The sequence below is a fragment of the Copadichromis virginalis genome, linkage group LG11 (assembly GCF_057382275.1).
Source record: "Copadichromis virginalis isolate Kocher_CV1m ecotype Utaka linkage group LG11, C_Virginalis_male_GT1.1, whole genome shotgun sequence".
Classification (NCBI taxonomy): Eukaryota; Metazoa; Chordata; class Actinopteri; order Cichliformes; family Cichlidae; genus Copadichromis; species Copadichromis virginalis.
Window position 1 is genome coordinate 26,390,343 of NC_140628.1, and position 27,898 is coordinate 26,418,240.

Consider the following 27,898-nt stretch of genomic DNA (forward strand, 5'->3'; position numbering starts at 1 on the left):
TATCAAAAACATGTGCTAATAGCTCCCAGAGAAGATTAATGTTTATTTTTTCACGCTTCTCCCATTCCTGGTCAACTCCGCTGTCACTTCCACCAGACTTGTCAACCAATCAGCATGCGACTAATGTACAGTAGAGATGGATATGAATCCAAATATTGATAGCATCGATAGCGACACTGGCATTGGCATCGGATCGATACTAGCACATAAAGTTCAATACTTGGTTTCTATTCTGTAAGTTCAAAATGGAGCCCAATAATTTTATTTATTTTTTTAATGAAAAACTATACCTCAAACATGTTCTGTGACAAATGTCTGAACCTTTTTGTGTTGACTCTCAGGTCTATTTTATTGATAGCCTATAAATATAGCCTTTTTAAGCACAAATATACCGCACTTTTTGTACATTTTTAAAAAAAACTTTCTCCTACTTACTGTGCAGTCTCTACAGTCTCTACACTTTGAACAACAGAAGCTGACCCAAAGTGCTTTACAGACAGGCACATTAACATGTACAGCTCTCCTATAAACCAAGTTTCAAAATACACAAAAAGCTGAGAGGTGTGTTTTGTTGTATTAACTAATTATTGCGGAAAATAAAAATCACAGTTGTCTTCAAAATGTGTTCAGAATTTCAAATCGATGATGATTCATCTCATAATATATAAGCTGCATTTATATGTTAAAAGTATCGGTAATGTCGTTACTTGGTACCAGATCAATATAAAAGGGTCCAATATTTACCCAGCTTCAACTGGCTGATTGAGGAACTGCTGTTTTACGCTTATTTTTTATTATTATTATTATTTTAGCTTGGAGAGATGTTCTCTCTGTGTGTTTTGAGTATTTGAGTTTTGTTTTTTTTTACTGTATGGTATGAATCTACGCAGCCTTTACAGCTTCTTCAAGACTAAAAGCTCATTTGCAAGTTTAAACTACAAGTGCAAGGGAACATTAGACAGCAGAGAATCCATGTTCCCTTTATCTGTTTATCCAAGGTGGAGCTTGGAGTCTGTTAAATGACCTTTATTGTCTGTGCCTGCTGATTGAGCACCAGCTAAAGTTTCCCTGCTCTCACTCTTGGGCAAGTACCAGCACATACTGTAGCTGCTTTACAACCTTTGTTTCAGCCTCTCTGAGTCGGACTTGTTCAGTTTTTTGATGTTATTAAGCATAAACGGGCACACATGTGGCCCTTTTTCAGACATGAATTCACTCTTCCCTCCTGCTTTGCCTCAAGGTCCCACATCAACAAATGTCCTGATTCAAGTTCAGTGCTGTGTTTTACTGCAAACCCTTCAATCTGAGTCATTATAGCCCAGAGCCAGTAATGGTATACAGTTACACCACCAATACTCTGTAATAGAGAGGTAAATACTGAGGCAGAGTCCTGGGTCTACATTAAATGGGCCTGACCATCTGTGAAGAGGAAGAACAGATTATTTAAAGAGTTTACAAGTTTATTTTCTTTAAAACAAAATCAGTTTCATAGCAGCAGGAAAGCCTGTTCTGACAAGCAAAGGGTTAACAAGGTGAAACTGTCTTGCGTGCAGCTGTATCGTGGGTAAGCTAATATCCCCCAGATCTCTGTGTTGCTGTAACGCTGAAACTCCCACTGGCCCCGAAGACTTCACTTTGGATTTCATTTTACAGCGTCGTTGAGGCCACAGCGCCCTCCCACGGGAGGCGCTGATTGGTCGAGTTGCCTGCTGGAATATTTAATCAGACACCTTGCTCGCGGCTGTGATTGGACACAGCCGGTGCAGTTATGTAAATGAGCACCTGGTGGCGCCTGCTGGCCCGGCTGCTGAGCCCGGACTGTGGAGGAGCGGCTGAGAGAGGACGCAGAATCAGAGAAGGTCCGAGAAGCAGAGATACTTTGCGTGTTTTCCCTCCTTTATCTTATTATCCCCCCTCCATTAACCACAGGCTGAAAAATATTCCTCTCAAGTGAAAGTCAGCCTGGGGGTGTGAAATCAGCCGGTGCGCGCAGCCCGTACGGAGTATTGCGCTGTTTTCTGAGTTTTGGTGGAGGTCGTTCACTAAACTCAGCTGCTGCTCTCGGAGGTCAGTTTGGATTATTCGGTGGACGCGTGTTGTATTGAGCACAATTCTCCACAGAGTTCATCCCAAAGTTTGGACCGCTGTCACAGCACACTTCTGCCTGTCTTTTAGGTAAGTACTCCCAACCTGCTCTGCGCGTTTCTTCTCCGTGCGCTTAGCTCCATAATAAGCGGCTGTAATAATATTGCTGTGGGTATTTCCAGCTGTCTGTGTGTGTGTCTGTGCGTCTCTCACTCGCTGGCTTGGCGTCTATATGTCTCGTTGTGATCCGGGAGCGCTGCAGCTCTGGACGCTGGCCACGGACTCCTTGGAAGCGCATATGAGGTGTAACGTTGCGCCCCGGACTCTGCGCGTTTGTGTGGCAGATACATTGTGGTATTTATGCTGCCGACTGCGTAGCTGAGATATTCTGACATCGTACATCATGATCTAGACTTATTGCAACATCGTGTTTAAAAGTGGGTGCTTGGCACCGGAGAAAACGTTATTCAGAGTCCTCACTGCTTTCACGCCTTTTATATTCAGTGTGGATTTTTCTCGTTCTCCGACCTCCGACTCATTGCCACTAACTCTCAAACAGTTACACGGGTTTGATTAAGTTGTACAGTCATTCCTCTTTTGAAAGTCCTTGAGTGTCATTATTCAGAGTCCACCTCATTTACAACATTTAAATAAATAAATAAAAAGTTAAAGAAAAGTAATCTGAGCTGGCATGTGGAAGCTTTAAAACTGACTGCAGCGGGCGTAATGACGCACTGAGTCAAACGTGTAGCATTTAAAAGGACCTAGTGACATCCAGCTGATGGTCATCACACAGACTGTTGACCCTGTGACCTTATAGCAACACATGGGGACCCTTAGTGGGACCGGCAGCTCTGGTTTCACTCACCCCTGGTCCCTGGTTCTCCAGTGGGGAGCTAATCAGTCACCAGAACCAAGTCAGAAATCAGTGTGAAGTTGCCTGGAACTCGGATCTGTGTTGATGAAGGAAACATTTCAGACTCTGGGGACGAGCTGCAGGAAAGTTTGGATTTTGAACAGGATGTACATTTTGTGTTTGCATGAAGCAGAAGAAAGGGGGCGGTGATAGCTGATCAGTCATGTGGTGTTACGAGTGATTCTCATATTGTCTGACAACAGGATGGTGCAGAATTATGTATATTTCAGCATCTTGTCTCTGTTAATTTCTGTATAACAGAGAACAAAGAGAATGGAAAATGTGGGTTTGATTGCGTGTGTTTGTGGTGTTGTCTTGCTCCTGTGTGTTTGTGCATGCCTCTCTGGGGGCCGGTGACCTACTGGAGGAGTCAAACAATGGGCTTTAGTGGGTGTGAAGTGCAGTGAGCAGTCACCTATCTGACTGCATGAAAATGGCTGATGTGGGTAGTTTGTTGGCTAACAGACTGAGAAGGCAGTCCAGCGTAGAGGAGGTGCACCATTGTTATAAACTGCTGTGTGGGGAGGAGTGGGTGGGGGTGCTTGTGCTATAGAGATAGAAATGCAATAAAATGCCATTTTCCCTTTCTCCGTCCCTCCCTCTCTGCCTCTAAGGCAGGGGCATAAAGTGAGGAGGATCCCTGAGTGTTGATGCACATGTTTGCTGGATTTCAGTCTAGTAGGCATCTGGCCGCTGATTCTTCCACAATGTCCCGAGAGAGCCATTGACTTGGAGTAGTTCGTTTTTATCAGCTGTGCAGTTGAGCAAAGACACAAGATATTTGAAATAGTTGGATGGCCCAGTTATGTGAGTATAAGTGTTCACGCACAGACTTGGAACAGCTTTTTATTGATTTGTCTTCCTCTTGGCAGGCTCGTGACAAAGCAGCATTAATTGCATAATATGATTTGTGGAGAAGTATGCACGCAGCAAAATAATTTGTCTAACATTGTTCGAAGGAATGGCTCTTATTTGATTTGTGTCTAAGACTCGGCAACAAAAGTCTTGGAAAGGTTTTTTATGTGCAAGACAAGAAAAAAAAAAAAGAAGAGTGGTTTTGCAGTGGTGTTGTTTTGTGATTGAAAACACGCTGCTGCGTGCCAGTGCAGGCTTTTCTGCAAACATAGAAGCACGGTGTAGTTTCTGCCATGGGAACACTGGTATGTATGGTCTGGTTGATCATTGACTCCAGTCTGTTATCCTCTATCTGGGTCATTGTTTTGGGTTAAAAGACTTCAGCAGGTGGATACAAATTTGAACCTTAAAGGAGTCGCAGCTTGAACAGTGATTGAACTGCACGTTTGGCACAGTTGCCTGGTCTGTCTCTCGCTAAAGGGGCTACTTAACAACATGAAAGGGCACAATGGCAATGAAGAACTGTCTTTTATGTGACACCTCTCACAGAGATCATGCATTAAACAGAAAGTCTGTCTTTGGTCATAATTGGCTCAGACAGACTGAACAGGAAGGCAAGTGGAAGAATTCATTTAAGTCCAAAGACACGACATGGTTACTTGCCTTCCCTCTCGACAATCCCCCTGTAATGGGAAATGAAACCGATTGAACGTGGGACTCCAGCGTCCAGCCTGTTTTCCCAAACCAATTTCCCTTCAAGTCTAGACAGCTGGACTTTTCAATTGCATCTGTGTATGTGTGGTCACATGCAGAGCGAGCTCAACCAGACTGTCGGACAAACAAATTAATCGTGTAATGGGCGGTGACACTTCAAAGCGGGATCTGGGCTGTTCGTGGGCTTTAGTTGTCAGCGAGTTTTCAAATCTATTTGGTTTCCTCTTCGCGAATCTCCATCCCTGAAGTCCTACCTTTTCTCAGACTGCCCTCCCCCTCCCAGATTCCCTCCCCACCATCCTTCGTTTGGCATCGAGCACACTTTTGATCCTCTAATTCAGGGCTGCCCAATCCCGGTCCTCGAGAGCTACCGTCCTGCAGCTTTTAGATGCATCCTTGTTCCCACACACCTGAATCAAATGAATGGCTTGTTATCAGGCCTTTGCCAAACACGATGGCATGCTGAAGAGGTAATCAAACCATTTGATTCAGCTGTGTTGGAGTAGGGATGCATCTAAAAGCTGCAGGACGGTAGCTCTCGAGGACCGGGATTGGGCAGCCCTGCTCTAATTGATCATTCTGGCAATCTGTCTCTTTCCCTACATGTAACATGGAACACAGATTTTTCTTCTTCATCTTCTGTATCTCCCCATTCCCTTTGAAGCAGCACTAGACATTTTATTTATCTTCCTCCTCTGCTCATACATCTTACCCTCAGCCTCTCTCTTCTCCTATCGTCCCTGTGAGTCTCCTTATTTATCTGTTTGCTCTTTCAGTGACGGGTGCCCTTGTTAGATAGCGGTGTTGCTTCTTGGATGCAAGTACCCTTGGGTTAAGTTTTCTTCAAAGATTCTCACAGGGTATCTTATCAAAGTATCTAAGACATTTACTTGGTCCCTGATATAAGCTCGGAAAACTGCAGAAATGCCTCTGCATGACTTCCAAAATTACAGGTGGCCTATTTTTGAAGGTGATAATGTACGAGTGTGTGACAGCCTGTGGTAAAGTACAGAAATCTAGAAGCTTGAAGGTACTGCCATATCTCCCTAATATATAATTTCTCAACTCTAGTACATGTTTTATGACTTTATGAAATAATAAAAAACTCTTATTAAAAGAGAGCTTCATTTATTAGCCATTGCACTCCTATAACATTGTGAAATTTTGATGTGCAATTTAAGCAGCAGGGAATCTTTTTATACCCAAATGTGTGCTGTTTTTAGTTGAATGGACTAAAGGAAAAAAATAACCTTGAGCTAAATATTTTGGAGGATGCCTTCTCAGTGTTTATGCAATGAGTGGAAGCAAGGGACACTGCAGTCACACTGTAAAGTATACCCTACTTTTCCCTTCTTTTTGAATTTAGTGGGGACTGTATTTCTGTAATTAACACGATTTATTATTTTTTTTAAAAAACTTAAGTTATTGAGGCCATAGCTGCATTAGGAGGGTGTTTACTGAGGTCACAGATCCTGGGAGCCGAGGATGGTTTTTCCATTTACTTTTATTCAGCTCAACGTCGCTTTGCAACCAGGGGAGTCGCCCCCTGCTGGGCATCAGAAAGAACACAGATTTAAGGCCCTTTCAACCTTGCTTCAGTTTCAGGTGTATCGTCAGTCACAGCCTGGTATCGCCACTATTTACAATGTAATTAAACCCTCGAGAGTCTAGCTGGTGATCTGAATAAGTTTTGCCACCAGCAGCTGTTGTCACCTCATGAAGAAATGTCTCATTTTTCCTAAATCCACACCTCTGTCTATCAGTTTCCTTCACCTCGTCCAATTCGGGGTCACACTGAGACCGAGAACCATTCACACTCACAGTCACACCCAATTTAGGATCACCAGTTAACCTAACGTGCACTGTGGGAGACCGTGCACAGGCTTCGGGACAAACACCGAAGGACCCAGGCTGGTGGATTTGAATCCAGGACCTTCTTACTGTGAGGAGGACAGCACGGTGCTGTCCTCCTCACAGTGTCTTGTGGTCATTAAGAATTTATAAACTGATGATGATTAATCATGAGTACACACTGCTTTCCCTGCATAAGCTGCCTCTATAATTTCAAAGTATATGTACTGGCAATACTGGCCCTTGGTATCAGATGACACAGCACTACATTTTATACAACTTTTCTTTTGTGTAAACCTTATACTCTCCAAAAATACTCTCTCTTGTAAATGAGATTTTTAATCTCAATGACATTTTTACCTGGATAAATAAAGGATTAATAATAATAAAAAAAACCTTAAGACTGTGTTTAATCTGCAAAATTAGCCAAGGTCATTTGTGAATTGGATGATTAGGATGGTCTAATTAGAAGTGGACGATGGTGAATCCTGTGATTTAAAAACAGCTACACACTTTGCCAACTTGTGGAAGCTGAAGTTATCGCTGCTGGAAAAGAACCTCATAAAAGATGGAAACCAACTTAAAAGCCAGTGTGCTCCTTTCTCTGCCTCTTGCTTTCTATCTTTTTAGTTTTTTTTTTCTCACCACTTTTCAAATCGTCATATTGCGGTTGGTGTTTTTTAGCACCCACAGTGCCTCTTGTGGCACAAAGCGCCACTAATAATTACTAATGGCTTCTGGCAAAGTAAGTGTTTTGAAACCTTGTTGGAACATGGGAAGAAAATTGTGTTAAACATCAAAGGTTACTTTCTTTTTCAATATGTCTTCTTTGCGTATGATGAATTTGAGTTGCAATGACATCCACGCTGAGTGGGTTGGACGTGTCTGCCGTTTCCGCCGAGGGGTTTGTAGGATCGCATTAGCATCAGGAAACTGTTGTGTGATGTGTAATTTAGTTCTTTTGAGACTGTTTTTCACTGCTGAGAGGGAGGAGGAGGACTGAGAGTTTGATAGAGGTATCAACCTGTGCCTGAGGCTTTTAACAGAGGTAGGTAGGGGTGTGTGTGTGTGTGTGTGTGTGTGTGTGTGGGGGGGGTTTCAGCAAAAGCCCAGGCTTTATATTAACCAGGCCACCATATTTTCAGATCCTAATGTGCTTTTGTGTGCATATTTTTTATTTTGTGCTGCAACATCTGAAGACCTCTACGTTGTCCTCAGCTCTTATTCACTGGAATTGAAGACTGCCGCATTGCTCGGTTAGGCCAGTTAATTTCCTCACATTGACTCAAAATGTTGAGTCTAGCTGAGCTCATTCCCGTTCGCCCTGATCTTTTTTTTTTTTTTCTTCCTGTCATTTTCTCTCTGCTACTCTTGAGTTCACCTCTCTCTCACTCCTTTCATCCCTTCTCTTGTTCCCTCTCTCTCCTTTTCAATGGCTTCTCAGCGGATGAATAATTCTCAACCTCCTGCGGCAAAGAGTTGCTTTTGTCCCACACTTGCTCTGCCAGTCTCTTCGTTCGATTACTGGTGGGAATTTTCCTTCATGGCGTTCTTCTGTCTGTCTGTCTGTCTGCTTCAGTCTGCGGCTGTTTTTCTCACTGTCCCGTCACATGCCTCTCCTTTCACCCTGTCCTCCCCTCTGCTTCTCACTTGTTCTCTGACAGGTGGTAGTGAGACTGTGCAAATTGAATTCAGAGAATTGGGCTGTGGCTCTCCATCACACTACAGCCCTAAAGGACCTTTGGTGTCAAACTAGAACCAGAGGTTCACATGCACTCAGCTGCGAGGTCATCGTATTAACATGCTAATGGTCCCTCATGCCTGCTGGATACTCCTCACGAGTCTTACAGCCATGCTTCAGCTAAGGTCAAACTCAGAACTAATCTTCCCTCGGAGTAGCAGTTATGGTTAATCTTCAGGCAGCACATGAGCTTGCTTCGCTTTCAAGTGAGACGCACTAGAAAGTGAAGTGGATCTCATCTCATTCCAGATGGATTAAACAGAGCAGAAAAGGAGCTGAGGACATTCTAACTACATGTGCCGACAAGTACGAGGCTTCGAGCCCCGAGAAGCATAATAGTATTCCAGTTTCTGTCGGTCACAACCACTTTCCCAGAAGAAATGCAGACAAAACTGAACACATGTTTTTCCTTTGTAAACTGAGAAAGAAGACTTCGCTCTGAGTCTCACGATAATAAACAGCCGACTCCGTGTAGATCATGTTGACTGCCAGAGGTGTTAACAAAACCTTCATTTTCTTTTTGTGTGCGACTTTGTTATGCTCTGTTCTTTGTCTTATTTCAGCTTTGAGAACATCTTCTTCTGATTTGGTTTGACTCTCTCTTGTTGTGTCGAGCTTACCGAACAGGCAGTTTACCTCCTTCTGTCCTGTGTGTTGTTGCTGTATCTGATCAGGCTCATTTCCTTTTGATTGCCTTTGCAGATACCATAATGTTGGAGCGCAATTATAGGAACTTTAATAAAAATAACAAGAACGGTCCAAGGTAAATATTATGGGTTTATTGTAGGACTGTAGTCATGAAGACAAGTCTTGGGACTACCTGCTCTGCATGTTGTTTCAATTACTGATTTCTGTGACGACTGACAAAAGACAAACCTGCAAAGTTCCTTTTTTTCAATATTTCACAAGCTTTCATTTGGATTAAAGTCTAGACAAGTACAAGGAAAAATGCAAATAATGTAAAGGCAAGCATTGCCCTCAAAGCATTGAAACTTCAGAAGGGGCTCAGAATAAAGGGAACTTGGAAAAAGAGCGTTATCTGTTCATTAATGTGTGTTAACTGGAGTCTTTTCTCAAGTAAGCAGGGCTGACAAGGAAACAGTGTTGGAAAAAGTACTGGATTTTTGTGTTTGACAGTGTTTTTGATGCATGTGTGTTTAAGATTTGTTATCTCTGTTTGTACTAGGGGTGCTTTTTTGCCTTTATCTGACAGTTCAGCAGGAAAGAGCAGCGGAAGACGACCAGCAAAGAGCTACAGTTTCTTGTAGTGGGTTGACAAACAAACATAAGGTTAGGGTCTAGCTCTACCGGAAGCCATTAACATGGAACATGGAAAAACAGCCAGAAGACTCGACTTTTTTTTTTTTTTTCTTTTTTCAATTTAAAATAAAATACATTTCTGTGTAAAAGTCTTGCTACCCCTCATTGCTTTATATTTTGTTTCCAAGGAGCCAGATTTTCTTGTAAAGTTTAAAGCGGTCTTGAGCAATACTTCTCCAGGATTTCTGAAAGTCGTTCAAAGATTTTCTTTGACATATTCAGCCTTTCTGCAGTCTTTGTACCTGACTGTTTTCAGAGGAATATTTTTAGTTAAGCCACTTAATGCTGACCTATGAGTCATTCCTTCATAAACACACCGAACTAAAGGGATGAACCACTGTTGTGTCTACGCATAACAGACGACTTGGCAAAGAATTTTAAATTGTGTCTTTAGGCACTTTTTTCCTAGCAGCTTGTTGGAAAATTTTTATATAATTTTTTTCTCCATTTCTTTAGTTGAATCCACAAAAAATATAAAAAAAGATAACACAGTTTGACATAAAATAGTATTTTTGCACCAAAAAGGTGATTCGCAGAGAACTATTGGCCGAGAACTTGGAAACTGGACAAGTGGAGGACAAAAGAGGACATGGAAGGTCTAAAAATATTATCTACAGCAGATTAACAGTATTTGAAAGTCATGTCCTTAAGACATAAGGCAAAATCCAGCAAAGACATGGGACCTGAGAGATTCATCTGGCCCTCCAGCTGGTTCATCTGCTGTTCACTGAAGCCTCATCAGATATGGAATCAATAGAAGGATGGCTGTCAAGAAGTTACTCTTAACTAAGAGAAACGCGGAGAAAAAGCTGAGGTATGTAGGAGAGAGGTACAACAGCGAGTGCCTACAGCCTGTAAAAGACAATCGAGGCTCTGTCGTGGTTTTGGGCTGCATTTCAGCCGGTGGTTCTGGTGACTGATGAGCTATGTTGGAGATCTAGGAATGCAAAAAGCTACGATCAGAGTTTGAGCCACAATTCAGTACCATCTAGAAAGCATCTCATTGGCAACAGCTTTATTTTTCACTATGAAAATTATCCCAAACACCCTGTCAATGCAGTGAAAGCTTATATGAAGAAGTGGCCTCCCCAGAGTTTCAACCTCATCATTATCAAAGCATTTTGACAGAGAACAGAACAAACGACAGCCAACATCCAAAGAAGAGCTTTGAATGTCCTTCAAGAAGCCTGGAGAACTATTCCTGAAAACTACTTAAAGTTTGCCTTTTATTATGTATTTAAGTTTGTGTTTGCACATGTTTCGATAAATCGTCGCGCCTATTAACCGTTTTCCTAGTAACATGTAAAGAAATGAGGAGTCTCAAGACTTTTGCACAGTACAAGCTTATTTACATATGCATCTTTTGGCTGGAATATGTGTCACGTGTCAACAAACCAAGAGTCCGAAGAAAATGTGTTCCTGGTTTTAAACTTGAGATATTTTCTCAAATAAACTCAGGAGACAAAGCCAGGACAGTAAAGCTGGGACATTGACTGAAGCGGTCACTCAGATGCAGCACACAGCAGGAAACGGTCCACTTCGATGCATTCTTAACACTGAAAATACTCCCTTTGGTGTGGGTGAGGGAACTCTTAGGTAGAGGTAGTAGGCAGGACGGATGATGCCCGCTAGCTTGCTTTAAATTCACCACACATTTTCCTGCTCTGTTCTCACAATCGGACATCACACTGACATATTCTCATATTCAGCTGTTTTCAGGAAGGTTTAGAGCTGCAGTGCATGCGTTAAAAACGGTTTTGTTGTGACATTTTGTCCCCTGCGCTTACAGCTAGGTTTGTGTGGCTGCTATTGACGAAGGCAATCTGCGTTAATTAGTCAGCATCTGTCTCTGTCCACCATGAGGATGAGCAATGCTGCAGCTGCTATGGACTGATGAGCCAAGTGGACCTGAAAAGGGAGCCGGTGGAGGTTTCATTCTGTTGCTATAACTGATGTCAGCTTTGTGTAGTCGCATGCTAATGAACCCAACCTTATTATGTTTTTTGGTTTTTGGTTTTTTTTGCGCTTTTTGCTCTATCCTTGAGCCTCGACTCCTGTGCCTCCCGTTTCTGTCTCAGTAAGGAGATTTTTTTTTTTTTAAATTGGGCTTCTTTTTTTTTTTTTTAGGGGGTGGAAGCTGAGCTGTCGTAATGAGTCATCTGGTGTTATGCACAATTCAAATGTTTCTGGAAGCAGGTTTCATCTTTAACAATTCCCTATCTTCATGACTCACCACCTTCCTCAGCAATTGTTCACATGGTTTATGGTCTCCGTTTCTTACTGATGCAGATTTAATTTGTTTTTCTGACTCCACTGTCTTGCCGTTTCCGTTTCCAAGTGAGTTATCCGCACTTTCCTTCTGCTTCTTCCTGTACACTCAGCAAAATCAGATTCCACAGACATGACTGGCACTTCCTTGTAAGGGTGAATTTTGTGACACACAGATTTTCAACTGGATGCCTAGTGCATGGCCCAAATCCATGATGAAGAGCAGGGCATAATACCACTCTTCACCTGAAGCTCCCAGTCATATATTTGATGGCAAATGTCACAGTTGTGCTGTGTTTTCTCAGTTTAAATATCAAATTAGTTTGCAGCCTCAGTAAGGGTGTAAAGCTGTGTGGTTTCACCCACTCGAGCAAATATTGTGCTGAGTAAAGTTGTAATATTTAACACAGTAAGCTGTAGGTAATGTTTTCAGTAAAACAGATCCCCATGGACATATTGCTATAGCCAAGCATCTCAAGCCAAGCATCTCAAGCCTGCCCTTGGAGTGAATCCTCAGTGAAAATAAGAAAACAGTGGCCCCGCAGGGATCAGCACTTTACTCACACCAGTCCTGAGTCACACAAAAGCAAGGCTGTATTCAAGGAAGCCATCAGATGACCTTGTTTGTGTCACTGGCACAGTCTCCACAGTATCACCCTTTAAAGTGTTGTGAAGACTGAAGATAAATTCATGCTTCATTCTCTCCGGGACTCCGAGCGTAGCAGTGCGTACACCCAGCTTCCTCTCTCACACACACACGCGCGCGCACACGAACAGAAACCCAAAACAAAGAGCTCACTACTCCGTGTCTCCCCAGTGGCCATTAGTCATGTCTAACTGGCAGAGTGTTACTTTATCTGGCCGAGACTGGAGACTTCACATGTCGAGATCTGTGTATAGAACAAGAACGACATTGAATAAGCGACATTCGAAGCCTTTTTGATGTTGCAAATTATATGCATTGCACTACATTATTGCTAAACTTTCCCCAAAAACCTCACACTTTTAGACATTTTATCAAAGCTTGTCAAAATAAGAGTTAGTAGCCATGCTGGTGATGCAGCTCCTGGTTTATTACCTCTGTTCTGTCTCCTGTACACTCAGCAAAATCAGATGGATAAATTATTGTTATATTTTAAACAGACTTTAGCGGTGCCCAGAGATGATGATGATGATGATGATGAAGAACTTTTGTATTTTCTCTTTTCACCATTATGAGGTTGATTTTGACCAAAATGTTTCACCAACTGAGTGACGTTCATATTCTTACAAAGCCAAGTTCTTGGTGATTTAGACGAACGAAATAAACTGTCCGATGTGCAACGCTGGGGTCAGAACTGCCTTAATTCTCTGTGGTACAGATTCAACAATGTACTTCCTCTGAGATTTTTGTCTATATTGAAATGATAGCCTCACACTGTTGCTCCTGATTTACTGGCTGCACGTCCATGATGTGAACCTCCCATTCCAACACATCCCAAAGGTGCTCTACAGGATTGAGATCAGGTGACTGTGAAGGCCATTTTACAGACAAACCAGTTTGAGATGATTGCTGCTTGGGATATGGTGTCTTATCTTCCTGGAAGCAGCCATCAGAGGGGGGAGACATTGTCTTTTCATGGTCAGAAACAATACTCAAGTAGATCGTGGTGTTTAAATGATGCTCAATTGTTACTAAAGTGTTAAACGGCTCGAAATGTGCCCAAAAAAATATCTCCCAGCAGCCTAAACTGTTGAGACAAGATAGGATGAACCCATGTTTTCATCTTGTTTACACCAAATTCTGAATTTTTGCATCAGAAATCAAGAATCTTCAGACCAGGCTTTTTCCAGTCTTATATAGTCAAGCTTTATTTTGGATTGTAACATCTGTTTCTGTGGCACGGAGTGTGGTCTTCTGCTGCCAGAGCCCCTAAGCTTCAAAGTTGGTCATGTTGTGAATTCAGAGATGCTTTTCTGCCTACCTGGGTTGCAACAAGTGGTTACTGCCGCCTTGGTGTGAACTCAATTCAGTTTAACCATTCTCCTCTGACATCAACAAGTCATTTTCACTCAGAGAACCACCGCTTACTAAACGTTTTCTATCTTTCAGACTGTTCTCTGTAAACCCTAGAGATTGTTATGTAGGAAAATCAGAGTAGATCAACAGTTTCTGAAATACTCAGACAGCCCATCTTGCATCAGCAACCATGCCACATTCAAATCACCTTTCCGATGCTCAGTTTGAACATCAGCAGGTCATCTTGACCATTCCTGCATGTCTAAATGCCCTAGGTTGCTGCCATGTGAGTGGTTGCCCTAACAACTTATCTGAGTGTGTAACGAATACCACTGCTGCAAAGCGCACTACCGTTGTGATCATTTTATTGATGTTAATTAAATGTGAAATGTAAAGAAACATAAAATAATAATAACTCTCACATCAACGTTAAATTAATTGAAAATGTTGTAATTATCAATTGTTAATCAGTCACGGATCATAAATGAATCAAGGAATATCTACACAGGCGTTCAGTGCACCTTTTTTGGAAACATCACTCCCGTGTGTTACCTAAAGCAAGTCTGTGTTTTTAAAATTCTCAGAGCTTATTCTAATTTAGCTATTTGAGTGTCCAGAGCCTTCAAAGATTCGATCATAGTCTCAAAATGGCAAAAAATAAATATTTCTTATGAATTTCATCAGCGTGTTATTGCTCAAAGACATAAAAAGTGTGCTGCATATTTTATTCAGCAGTGAATTATTCTCTCTATAGAACAGCACAGTCTGGCTTTAATTATAACTAAGCAAGACAAAAAAAATACACCAGCGACTGGCACTTTAAATGGTATCTGCAAGGTGACTCCAGGATGCTTGCCTTCTGTGAAAGATTCACAAAGAAGGGGAAAAGCCTCATATCTGAGGTGAACAAAAGGTGAAAATTAGTCTGAGGAGGGAAAACAGCCAGTGGAAGACATGTGCGTTTTTTTTCTCTTCAAAATCTTTTCTGGAAGCGCAGCATCTTGGAGTCGCCTCTCCACTGTTGACGTTAAAACTGCTGTTTTGGTGTAACCTTTCATAAAAACGCCAATTAAGGACCTGTGAGGTGTCTTTTTCTCTAATGCACTTGTCCTTTTGCTCAGAATTGCACTGTGGCCTCCTACTTCTTTCTATTCTGGTTAGGGCCAGTTTGTGCTCATCTATGGACTGAGTGGTACACACCATCATATAAAATCGTAATTTTGTCTTTTATTTGTGACAATTTCCTCAATAAAGAAGTATCCTTTCTTTTAGAGCAAAAATACTCTGACAAATTTGAGAAGAAAGCTCCTTTTTTCAGGTCAATTTGAAACTATAATCGAACCCATAAAGGCTAATGATCCAGACACTCAGGTAGCCAAATGTATTCCTTGTGTAATCAGCAGAACAGTTTTCAGCTGTGCATACACACTCGTGAAACGATGAATCGGCCTTTTAACATCCGAAAGCTGCAGTAGGTACTTAAATTTGTTTCAGTGGAACACGGGGCTTTACACCTACGAATATACTCCAATAGAAATAATGAATGACTCATAATTAATGGCGCCATCAATCACTGATTGTAATTTGGAAAATTTATCATCAGTTAAAATAGAAAAGGGGGGAAGTGTGCTTCAAAAATAAAGACATTTCTAAGCGACCCCAAACATTTTGAGCAGCAGTGTTTTGGCAAGTGTAAATGATCATATTCATCAAGTTGATAAGTTGATGCATTCTGCTCCAGAAACTTGAAAGATAAGCAAATAGTAAGCAAACATGGCCAGTATGAAAGGCATGAAATGAAATTTGCTAAGGTTGCTGTTCGGCAGAACCCTTGACAGGAAAAATGGATGACGTATCAACTGTGATTGATTACCTCTCTTAGGTTTCAAGCCTGTGCAGCTTTATTTTTTCTACTATACTGACGCAAACTGATACTAATGGCTGCAACCAAAAAAGAGCCTACAAGTCAAGATACACTTTAATAATAGTCAGCGGCCGGTGATGTGAACCATGCAGAGTTTGCAATTCAAGTATTAAAACATGCAAAATAATGTGCAGAAAAAAAAACAAAGCAAACTTTTACATCATTTCTGATTTTTTATTTATTTTTTTTGGGGGGGGCTTTATTGGACAACTGGAAAGAATAATGAAGGCTAAAATTTGGGCCCAAGGCGAGGAGTTCCGGAGAAAAGACGCTAACCAGAGCCAAGGAAGTCTCGCCAGCTTTCGCTGGAGCAATCTAATTATAGAGACTGGCACGCTAGCTTTAATGATGCAATGGCTGCTCACTTTAAAAAAAGTTCTCCCGTGTGTTCGTCCCTGCTCTCGTCTGTTTCAGACATGGTTTTTTTGGGATTTTTTGCTGTGCGGGACAGAAACAGCAGCTGCTCATAAGTATTCACAGTCCTGCTCGTGGATTAGCAGAGACAAAATGTGAGCGTAGATTGGACTGCACACTGCGCTGCCTCCTCCAGAACACAGCGGGCCCTTCTCATTCTCTCTGAGTGCTAACCACAGCTGTTCAACACCACTTGACTTTTCCTAACAACAATGTTCTCAGATGGCTGTGGCCACTTTTGTTCCTTCTCGCTGGAACAGTTGCTCTTCTGGTTTTCTTTAATGTCTTTGTCTCTTGGTGGTGTGTTGGATGAGAGCTCGTTGCCTTGCTGACCAAAACGGTGATGAGACTCTGTTCAGGTTGATGTTTGTTGATATCACCGTGGTTGTTATAGTGATTGCCTTGGATTTGTGGCCCCACTCATCAGTTTGAACTCTTGAGTGTTTTTTGCACGCTGAGCCTAGTCCAGTAAGCCCCATATTTCTGCATTGTGTCATCAGTCGTATGTGCATTCAGATGAAGAGGGAGAAAAGATGGCACTCTTTTTTTTTTTTTTTTTTTTTCCTCTCTCTCTTTCACTTTCTCTCCTCTACGTGAACACGTGCACCGTGTATCGGTTGCGTTGTGACTGCCATTCAGGACAGCTGCACCGGCTCGGTCCCCACACACCCATGCGTACGTGCACTATGAGGCCATAAGTCACCATTTCTGCACCACCTCCCAACTACTCACATTCATGTAACCGTGTCATCGCTGCTCTTGCCCCTCCACCCCGTTGTGCTTGAGCAGACTCTACTATTCCCTCTGTTTCCATACATTCCCTCTGCCTGCCTCTCTCCCTCCCCTCCCTCTGATCCTCTGTCACTACAGCTGTGTGTCAGCTGTTGGCCTGTCCCAGTCTACTCAGAGATGAAGCTGAAATGTAAAGGGTCTGCAGGGAAGACAGCCTGGCCCCTCTGTTTCACCCAGCTGTCACTCCCACTTCAGACTTCCACTTATCATTAAGGCTTCTTTCTTCCTTCTTGCTTCCCCATCGGAAGTTTTTTTTTTTTTTTTTTTATTTCTGTAAGAGTCACATGCTTGATTGGTTTCTTTGGGCTTCTAGTTTTTCCTGCCTTTAGTGTTCCTCTGTCTACGTCTTGGTGTTTATTGTTGGTCATTCTTTGTGTTGCTTTGAGGGTTCGTTTTTTCTGGTCTTCAACATGGATCCAAATTTCACGAGGATCGCTCCTACTCCTACAGTGTTGGTCGGGATTTAATCAAACACGCACACACTGATCACCTGATGGGGCTTCACAGAAACGTTGCAGAAGGTCAATATCGGATTTGTTATTTTATGTGCACTTTTCCATTTTCACAGCATAACCTTCATGCACACCACCCACAATTTCACCAAATTCTCACTTTTCATTTACTGAACAATATTCAGTTCAAACCACTTAGTGAAGCCTTTAACATCAGATTCTCTGTGTTGATCCATTTGGCACCTTCAGATCACTTTACCACGGGTGGTGCGTAGCATTTATATCCTGCTCAGTGTCGTTATCTTATTGGTCATTAAGGGTGAGGGAGTGGCCCTATTGGTCGACTCCCACGTTAGGAAGGTTTAAGCCTTTGTATCACCATTAGACATCAGATCAGACATGATCATGCTTTATTTTTACCATGTTTACTAATGAGCATGTAGTCATAATGCTCATGAAGTCAAACACTTTTGTTTGGTGGTGAACAAGATGAACAAGACTCCAGAATGACCGTATATGTATGTATATACTAGGGGTGCAACGATACTCGTATCGATATTGAACCATTCGATACAGTGTTTTCTGTTCTGTACGCATATGTATCGAACAATACAAAATTTGTAATTTATTTTTATCAACTTTCCTTCTGACAATGCTGTCTGTGTTGAGCGCTCAGCGAATCTGCGTTCGACTACTCCGCCTAGGCTGCACTGTCGAGCGCAGATCCACTGAGCGTTCAACACAGACAGCATCGTCAGAAGGAAGAGCGCAGGGCAAGCTAGCGAGACAGAAGTTAAGCTCTCCTTGCAACATGGCAAATTGAACCTCCCCCACCCTCATTCAGATCTGGCGTTTGGAATTATTTTGGTTTTCATGTGACATATGACCCTGAAGGTAAGCGCGTCATGGACTAAAGTAAAACAGTATGTTGGATGTGCCACGCAATGCTCAATTACATGGGTGGGAACTAGTGTGTTAGCTCGTTAACGTGTTGGCCGTCTAGCCCCACGCAGGGGTAGCTCGTTAACGGAGATTTGCCGTGTTACGAATATGACTGCACATTTACACCGACATCATCCTAGTGCAAAGACAAGTGGAAGCAGACAAAAACAACAAGCATGCATGCTACAAACTTTACCCGAGTCATTTAGACAGCCGTTAGCACATGATTCTCCTTATGGGGACCTGATATGTTTAATATTGTGGCGAGCTCAGACAAGGAGGAGACGGAGGTATCGTTTGGTCTTGCTTCCCGTGAGCTAGCCAGGGAGCACAGCCGTTTATTGACATCTGCAGAAGAACACTGCCGCTAGCTAACTGCTCAGCGCGGCAACCGCACAGCAACAACAACACACAGAGCGCCCTCTGACCCCGGAAGGACACACCGTCGCAGCGAGAAGGCGTCACCCGTCACTATGGCAACATAAACAAAACATAACTGTACAAACAGACCCCCGAACCGCCCTGACCCGCTACATAGCCCCCACCTAAGGGGTCAGTCGTCCCCGACGACCCCATTGCCCCACACAAAGTCCTGCAAATGTCCAGTTGCCTTATTTTGGCGCACCGGCCGCTCACGACCGGCGGGGGAAAAGTCACTCGGGTCAGAACATGGGGTGCCACCATCATCCCACTTCTGACACCAATGTGGCGAGCTCAGACAAGGAGGAGACGGAGGTGTCGTTTGGTCTTGCTTCCCGTGAGCTAGCCAGGGAGCACAGCCGTTTATTGACATCTGCAGAAGAACACTGCCGCTAGCTAACTGCTCAGCGCGGCAACCGCACAGCAACAACAACACACAGAGCGCCCTCTGACCCCGGAAGGACACACCGTCGCAGCGAGAAGGCGTCACCCGTCACTATGGCAACATAAACAAAACATAACTGTACAAACAGAACCCCGAACAGCCCTGACCCGCTACAATATGCTGCTGAGAATATAGCCCAGAAGAAGCGTATAGTATAGCTTTTATTTTATTTTGGAAAGAGCCATTTCTCTGTAATAAACTCTCTTTTCCAAAGATGAGTGATTCCTCAATCAGATACAGGTTTTACCGCGCCAGATCCGCGGCCCCGAACCGTAGTAAGGAAACCTCTGGCAGTTACTTGAAGGTTCCATAACTGACTCGTAGCAGGCAACAGCTTACTATACAGGTCAACTCCGCTAGCAAAAAGATCGAAGGAGGCGTAGGAAACTGCTTCACCGAACTTTATTTCTTCTCTAAGGCACGAACACCGCGTACAGTGGGCTGAAACAGTTTACTCACAGCGAGCATCGCCGACACAACTCTGGCTGTCGAGGGAGTTATTATATTCCTTTTATTTATTTTATTTTCGTCTCTTCTGTAGCTAACCGTTACTTTTTCCCCTTCTCCGCTCTCTCTCTTCACACACACACACACCAGGCAGTCCCGCTACACACATCCCGAATACATTTCCCATCAGGGTTCATCCTTAAAGGGCCATGCCTGTAACACGGGGCTTGCAAAATCGCTAGCCCGACGTCCCGGGCTAGCGATTTTTCCAGTCGGGCTGCCAAAATCTATCTCTGCCCTGCCCCTCGGGCTATCATAGGAAGGAAAAATATATGTCAATGCTTTTGCATTCTTTCGGAAATGTAGCTGGGTAATTATGTCATTGGCATCGGTGAGCCACTGTCAATATGTGACATATTGAAATCGCGTTTGAATTTGCGCTTGTTTTTTGCTTTCACTTTGCAAATGTCCAGGTGCCTTCTTTTGGCGCACCGGCCGGTCACGACCGGCGGGGGAAAAGTCACTCGGGTCAGAACATGGGGTGCCACCATCATCCCACTTCTGACACCAATGTGGCGAGCTCGGACAAGGAGGAGACGGAGGTGTCGTTTGGTCTTGCTTCCCGTGAGCTAGCCAGGGAGCACAGCCGTTTATTGACATCTGCAGAAGAACACTGCCGCTAGCTAACTGCTCAGCGCGGCAACCGCACAGCAACAACAACACACAGAGCGCCCTCTGACCCCGGAAGGACACACCGTCGCAGCGAGATGGCGTCACCCGTCACTATGGCAACATAAACAAAACATAACTGTACAAACAGACCCCCGAACCGCCCTGACCCGCTACATAGCCCCCACCTAAGGGGTCAGTCGTCCCCGACGACCCCATTGCCCCACACAAAGTCCTGCAAATGTCCAGTTGCCTTATTTTGGCGCACCGGCCGCTCACGACCGGCGGGGGAAAAGTCACTCGGGTCAGAACATGGGGTGCCACCATCATCCCACTTCTGACACCAATGTGGCGAGCTCAGACAAGGAGGAGACGGAGGTGTCGTTTGGTCTTGCTTCCCGTGAGCTAGCCAGGGAGCACAGCCGTTTATTGACATCTGCAGAAGAACACTGCCGCTAGCTAACTGCTCAGCGCGGCAACCGCACAGCAACAACAACACACAGAGCGCCCTCTGACCCCGGAAGGACACACCGTCGCAGCGAGAAGGCGTCACCCGTCACTATGGCAACATAAACAAAACATAACTGTACAAACAGAACCCCGAACAGCCCTGACCCGCTACAATATGCTGCTGAGAATATAGCCCAGAAGAAGCGTATAGTATAGCTTTTATTTTATTTTGGAAAGAGCCATTTCTCTGTAATAAACTCTCTTTTCCAAAGATGAGTGATTCCTCAATCAGATACAGGTTTTACCGCGCCAGATCCGCGGCCCCGAACCGTAGTAAGGAAACCTCTGGCAGTTACTTGAAGGTTCCATAACTGACTCGTAGCAGGCAACAGCTTACTATACAGGTCAACTCCGCTAGCAAAAAGATCGAAGGAGGCGTAGGAAACTGCTTCACCGAACTTTATTTCTTCTCTAAGGCACGAACACCGCGTACAGTGGGCTGAAACAGTTTACTCACAGCGAGCATCGCCGACACAACTCTGGCTGTCGAGGGAGTTATTATATTCCTTTTATTTATTTTATTTTCGTCTCTTCTGTAGCTAACCGTTACTTTTTCCCCTTCTCCGCTCTCTCTCTTCACACACACACACACCAGGCAGTCCCGCTACACACATCCCGAATACATTTCCCATCAGGGTTCATCCTTAAAGGGCCATGCCTGTAACACGGGGCTTGCAAAATCGCTAGCCCGACGTCCCGGGCTAGCGATTTTTCCAGTCGGGCTGCCAAAATCTATCTCTGCCCTGCCCCTCGGGCTATCATAGGAAGGAAAAATATATGTCAATGCTTTTGCATTCTTTCGGAAATGTAGCTGGGTAATTATGTCATTGGCATCGGTGAGCCACTGTCAATATGTGACATATTGAAATCGCGTTTGAATTTGCGCTTGTTTTTTGCTTTCACTTTGCAAATGTCCAGGTGCCTTCTTTTGGCGCACCGGCCGGTCACGACCGGCGGGGGAAAAGTCACTCGGGTCAGAACATGGGGTGCCACCATCATCCCACTTCTGACACCAATGTGGCGAGCTCGGACAAGGAGGAGACGGAGGTGTCGTTTGGTCTTGCTTCCCGTGAGCTAGCCAGGGAGCACAGCCGTTTATTGACATCTGCAGAAGAACACTGCCGCTAGCTAACTGCTCAGCGCGGCAACCGCACAGCAACAACAACACACAGAGCGCCCTCTGACCCCGGAAGGACACACCGTCGCAGCGAGATGGCGTCACCCGTCACTATGGCAACATAAACAAAACATAACTGTACAAACAGAACCCCGAACAGCCCTGACCCGCTACAATATGCTGCTGAGAATATAGCCCAGAAGAAGCGTATAGTATAGCTTTTATTTTGGAAAGAGCCATTTCTCTGTAATAAACTCTCTTTTCCAAAGATGAGTGATTCCTCAATCAGATACAGGGCTTGCAAAATCGCTAGCCCGATTTTGCAACCCCAGTCGGGCTACCAAACTCTATCTCTGCCCTGCCCGTCGGGCTATTGTAGGAAGGAAAAATATATGTCAATGCTTTTGCATTCTTTCGGAAATGTAGCTGGGTAATTATGTCATTGGCATCGGTGAGCCACTGTCAATATGTGACATATTGAAATCGCGTTTGAATTTGCGCTTGTTTTTTTGCTTTCACTTTGCAATCGCATGAACTGTGTATAGAGAGCGACAGCACTGATTGGTGAGTGATGATAATTTGCGCACCAATTCCTCTGACATCGTCTTATCAATCGTTAGCTTACTATGCAAACATGACAAGTGAAATCTCCCGCAGCTTAAACATGTGAGAGGTTGATCGCGCAGAGAATCGCTGACCTGTGTGTGTGTGTGTGTGTGTGTGTGTGTGTGTAAGTAAAAACAGCAGGATATATATTTTAGTTCTGCTGAGCCAAATAAGACAGGTCAGGGTGAAGAAGTGACAGCCAAAGAAAAGCTTACCACAAAACGGAAAAGTTATGACAAATCAGACTATAAGGCAAAAAGAAAGTGCAGGTTTATGGTTTCATGGACAAAAGAATTTCTGTGGCTGCAATATGACGAGCTAAATAACCAGGGCTGCACATAAGTGGTCCGCAGGTGCGCATTCGCTGTCAAAAAAAAAAAAAACTCGCACAAGATATGAAGTTGCAACGCGTGTTTGCATACATAAGATTTTCTGGAGGAGGACAGACATTTGTTTAAAACTCTTAAAGATGTCGAAGAAGCTCCTTTAAGCAATTACTTTGGTGTTCCTCCACCTCCAAAGAAATGTCAGAAGGAGTCCGAACCACAAAAGAAGCGCGTATTCTCGGAAAAGTGGTTGCAGGAGGTGAGCTGGCTTCAAACAAATGATGAACGCACAGAGATGTGGTGCGGAATGTGCCGTGAAAATCCCACTTTAGCGGACAAAAACAGTGCTTTTTATATGGACGCAAACGCGCGTTGCAACTTCTTATCTGGTGCGTGTCTTTTATTTTGACAGCGAATGCGCACTTGCGGACCACTTATGTGCACCCGTGTAAATAACATAATGTTCTGCCGGGTGTGTTGTTGGTTTTCTCTCGATTTCTGGGTCGACAAGCGCCTTTGTTACTGGGACCAGTCATTTTAAGAAAGGCCCCCATTAGAACCCATGAGAAATGCAAGAAATGCATTATTGCTCAGTCTGCAATATCTTTCCCAGAACAAACACCAATTGCAAATAACATACTAAAAATAAACCTGAAAAATCTGTTTAGAACAGCGTACTATGTTGCAAAGAGTGAACTACCACTGGCAAAATTTAGTAGTCTTTGCAAACTTCAAAAAGCAAATGGCCTAGATCTTGGTCCCACTTGCCTCTTACCTGTGACTTCAGCGGAAATTTCAAATTCAGGATCTGACACAGACTGATTCATGTCCTACACAGTTCTTACAAGTTCATAGAAATTTCTGTTCAATTAGAACCAAGTATTTGAGTTGATGATTGTAATTTTTATACAATGTTGTAATTTGTTTTTCAACAATTTTTTGATTAATGTTTTGTTTCCTTTACAATATTATACTTTAATGTATAATATTGTAAAGGAAACAAAACATTAATCAAAAAATTGCTCTCTTTTTTATTCGGGCTACTTATATTTATTTTGGGCTACCAAAAACTGAAGAGTCCCTGCCCGAAGGGCTACCAGGGATTTTGAAATTTTGAGAGCCCTGAGATATATTTATTTTTTAAATTACTTTTTGTTTCAGCAACATTAAATTTAAAAACTGTACTTTTGAGTTAAAATATATATTTATAATTTTAATAAATGACAAATTAAAAAGGCATGAACAATTTTTTTTGTATCGAAAAAATATCGAACCGTGACACCAAAGTATCGAACCGAACCGTGAATTTTGTGTATTGTTGCACCCCTAGTATATACATATATAACTGTTGCCTTAAGGCACATTATTTTGTAAGGCAGAGCCTACAATGTTACATTAAAAAGACTCCAACAATCACACTTTGAGCCAGCAAAAGTGGGAAGGAAAAACTGCCTTTTAACAGGTTGTTCTTTTCCTCCTTGGTGGTCAGCAGCCCTGCTCTTGTTGTTATTTGTTTCACTGAGATGTGTTCCCACCTGTATATTGGCCCTCTGTGCATATACAGTGTTACTGTCTTTCATCTGTCTGCTTACCTCTCACTCCTCGTGCTTCCTGTGCTCCTTTTGTGGTTTCCTGTTTTGTTTAACGTCTGGAATTCTGGGACTCTACAATCAGCCATTTACAAAAAAAAGCTCATATTCTGTTTGTTTTGCCGTCTCCTGTGTCTTGTATTTCCGTCCAAAATCTACACTTGCACGATATGCTCTGGTACCAGTTTATTAGTCACTAGCTAAAACTGTATAAATATAGCCCAACTGTTAACACAGGAGACCTGCAGTAAATCCTGCCTTGATGACGGGTATAATGTACTGCTTTTGCTGAAACTAGGGAGGTATTTATTGAACTTTATTGCCGTTTTGGAAGCTCCATACATGACAGTGCAGTTCAGCACCACGGACTAAAGACTCCAGAATGACCATAAAGTAAAATCCACACCTCTGTAAAACAGTTTAGACAAAAAATAAACATGCTAACTTTCACAAGGGAACGATTCATTACAGCTTTGGAGTTTTTTTGCTTTTTAAATTTTGAGGTGTACCTAATAAACTGGCCACTGAGTGCAGCTGTTTTAATGTTTAATGATCTTTAGAGCCTTTCTCTCTCTCGGTAGAATAAAACAACGTCTGTAATAAGCAAGTAATTTACTCAGTACTAACCTATCACAGGCTGCGTTTGTGTCCTCATTAACTCCAAACACTGACATCTGTCCTGTTCCCTTTCTTGTTGGCTCTCATTTCTTCAGCCTTAAAGTTTCATCTGTTTGTTATTTATTACAAACAAGCGTCTGTAACTGGCTGCTCCAAATGTGCTCCATCTCGTAAAGTAGGTTTGAAACCAGTAATTTGGAGATATGAATGGCATTTCAAATACAGAAGGAATGAAATTCTCTTGGAGTAGATGGTTGACGGCTAATTATACCATCCTTGGATACCAGGCTGTTTCGTTTGTAGCCTTCATACAGGCAGCTTAGTATTATTGTATCGTGGCATTCTGGTGCCAGAGAGAAAAACAAATTAGCCTGTGAAAGTGGCCTTTGTTATACGGCTTTGTGCTTGCTCCTCTGGGGCTTTTGGCTCATTTCTGCATTTGGCATTGAAATTGTTGAGAAACAAATGATTGTGAGACACGCGACGTGCTTTGGAATAAGAGGATTTGACCGAGGGTTGAGTTATCGGTGGCGATGGCGGGTCTGTGAGCTTTACAGTCTGGGGGTAGGGCTGTATGTGTGCATGTGAATGTATATATATGTATATGAAGTGAAATGATTTGTGGTCTGATGGTGCTGCCTGGTGTTTTTAATGGGCTTTTTAAAAAAAGTTTTTATAGGAGATGTGGTTCTAAATGCCTTTTTCTCTGCGACAGGTATGCCTTTGGTCGTCAGTCTGACTCCCGACAGGTAACCAGGTGTGTTGCTGCTCTCATGGCTTTGACAACCCTGCGAGTGTTCCCTGTCGCTGTGGTCACCATCCTGGCAGTGCTGGCGTCGTCTGCAGAGGAGCATGAGTGGCACTTTGATCCAGGTGGGATGTCATCTATACATGTGTAGAGCAGAAAACATCGTGTCCTCAGTTTGAATTTGTTTTTGTTTGTGTCCTACTTTGTCCCCCAAACTCAGACATGATTGCATTTTCAAACCTGTTACCCTCTTCCTCTCCTTGGGCACAGCAAACGCCTTCCCCGCTGCTCTGAAATTCTCCTCACATTCTCAGATCAGTCAGCCTCATTCTCCATCCACTATCAACAGGCTATCCTGTGTCCTCTCCCTGTCTGCCAGCCAGTTGTTTGAAACAGGAGAATAAGATAGCTAGGCAACCCCCCCCCCCCCCCCCCCCCCCACCGCAACCGGCAGCTTGTCAAGACCGCTAATGCACAAGCAGATCGTGAAAGTGTCAATCAAAATGTCGGAGAAGGGAATGCATGAGGAGTTAGTGAATGTGTGCCAGCCAGGTGTAACCAGAGGAGAGTGTCTGCAGGGCGGCCAAACTTTGGACCGGAGCAGCTGGTCTGTGAATAGGAGAAAATCTGTAACTGTCATTACTGTCTTAATTATACATTTAGTATTTGTTTAATTCATTAATTATTCTTGAAATGATCTCCCGGCTGCCAGCATGTGACATTTAGGCAATATTTAAGCTGATATAAAACAAAAAAACCCAGCAAACATTTGAGTAGATTTATGAGTTTTTGCATGAAGTTGCCTAAAGTGTACCCAAAGTACAACTGAAACAAGTAGTCGGAATTATTAAACATGATATTTGCATGGGCGTATCTTGATTAGCATTGCTCTGGATAGCAAAATATACTCTAGCTGTGCTGTTCTGTCCTGGACAGTCTTTTGGTGCCAGAAGATTTAAATCTGTGGTGGACCTGATTGGATGCAGGTAAACAGTCCACATAGTTTTTAGTTTTTTTTGTTAAGTATCTGTGTTCATAAGAAATCACCGGTGCAAGGGAAAGGAAATCTTGGCCCAGATATCTGCTGGCTTCACTGAAAGTAAAAATCAGGTGAGATGACTAGCCAATGAGTTCCCAGATTTTGTTTGTCCAATGCTTTAATTGCATGATTACCAGACACCTGAAAAACTGAGAATATCTCCAACATCCTGAAAAATTAAGAAATTGTAACAAACAACTTCAACTAAAACAGAGAAGGGTAAAGAGAGTAAAGTTTGTGGCAATTGCTTCGTTAATTTTTTTGGTGCAGGCTTTGAAATAAAGTGCACATCTTACCAGTGGAGTACCAGAGACCCAAAATAGAATTGAACAGGTAATGGCTAACAGTAACACAGCCAGTGTGAGTCCTTGAAAGGCCTGATGGTGTTTTTGATAAACTGAATATTTGATTTTAGTCATTTGTGTCTGCATCTCCTGCACTGACTGCTTTTTAGCTTTCAAATCCCATTAGACAATGGCTTGTTTTTCCCATAGACTGTATATAAAGGATGGCCTGAATCACCAGGGCATTACTCGCTGATTTGTGATGTGTCGTTTAGAAGCTTTGGCTGGAGCCATCTTACTTTTGTGAAACCATACATCTCAAGGATGGACATATGCTTTATATGGTCAATTTACTCCTCGTGGGTGTGTAACTCACGAAACAAACACATTGTTTTATTTAAGAACAAAAGACTTAAAACAAGCTATTAAGATCATCTGAAAGTATTCACTAACAGTCTTTTTTCATAATAATAATAATAATAATAATAATAATAATGGATTGCATTTATATAGTGCTTTTTCGGGACCCCTCAAAGCGCTTTACAATGAACAGAGGAGTCTCCGTCCCCTGTTGCCAATGTTTCTTCCATCTTTTATGTACATATTTTTATAAATATATCCTTTTCTTCTTGATCTTACGTTTTCTTGAGCTCTCGGTTGAAGTTTAGCTGCTGGTAGACGGCGATAGACCACGATCAGGGCAAACATTGTTCTCTGAAAGTAAAGATTCTTTTCCAAACAGTTTTCAAGAAAGACTTCTCTGATGGTCTCTGACACATAAGATTAAGCTCGTTCTGGTTGTGCTTC

General features: G+C 43.0%; 1 protein-coding gene across 3 annotated transcripts in view; it reads left to right on the forward strand.

Annotated features, from left to right (window-relative positions):
- Positions 1-1,954: 1,954 nt before the first annotated feature.
- The window catches only part of ddr1 (discoidin domain receptor tyrosine kinase 1), a 55,134-nt gene continuing 29,190 nt past the window's right edge, over positions 1,955-27,898 (forward strand). For 2 of the 3 annotated variants that reach the window (XM_085471701.1, XM_085471700.1), the window contains exon 1: positions 25,741-25,893. In XM_085471701.1, the coding sequence (XP_085327827.1) occupies positions 25,794-25,893 (100 nt within the window). In that variant the 5' untranslated portion in view covers positions 25,741-25,793. Of the gene's footprint in view, positions 2,176-25,735; positions 25,894-27,898 lie in introns of those variants that run through there. The other variant, XM_085471702.1, reaches the window with a different exon arrangement.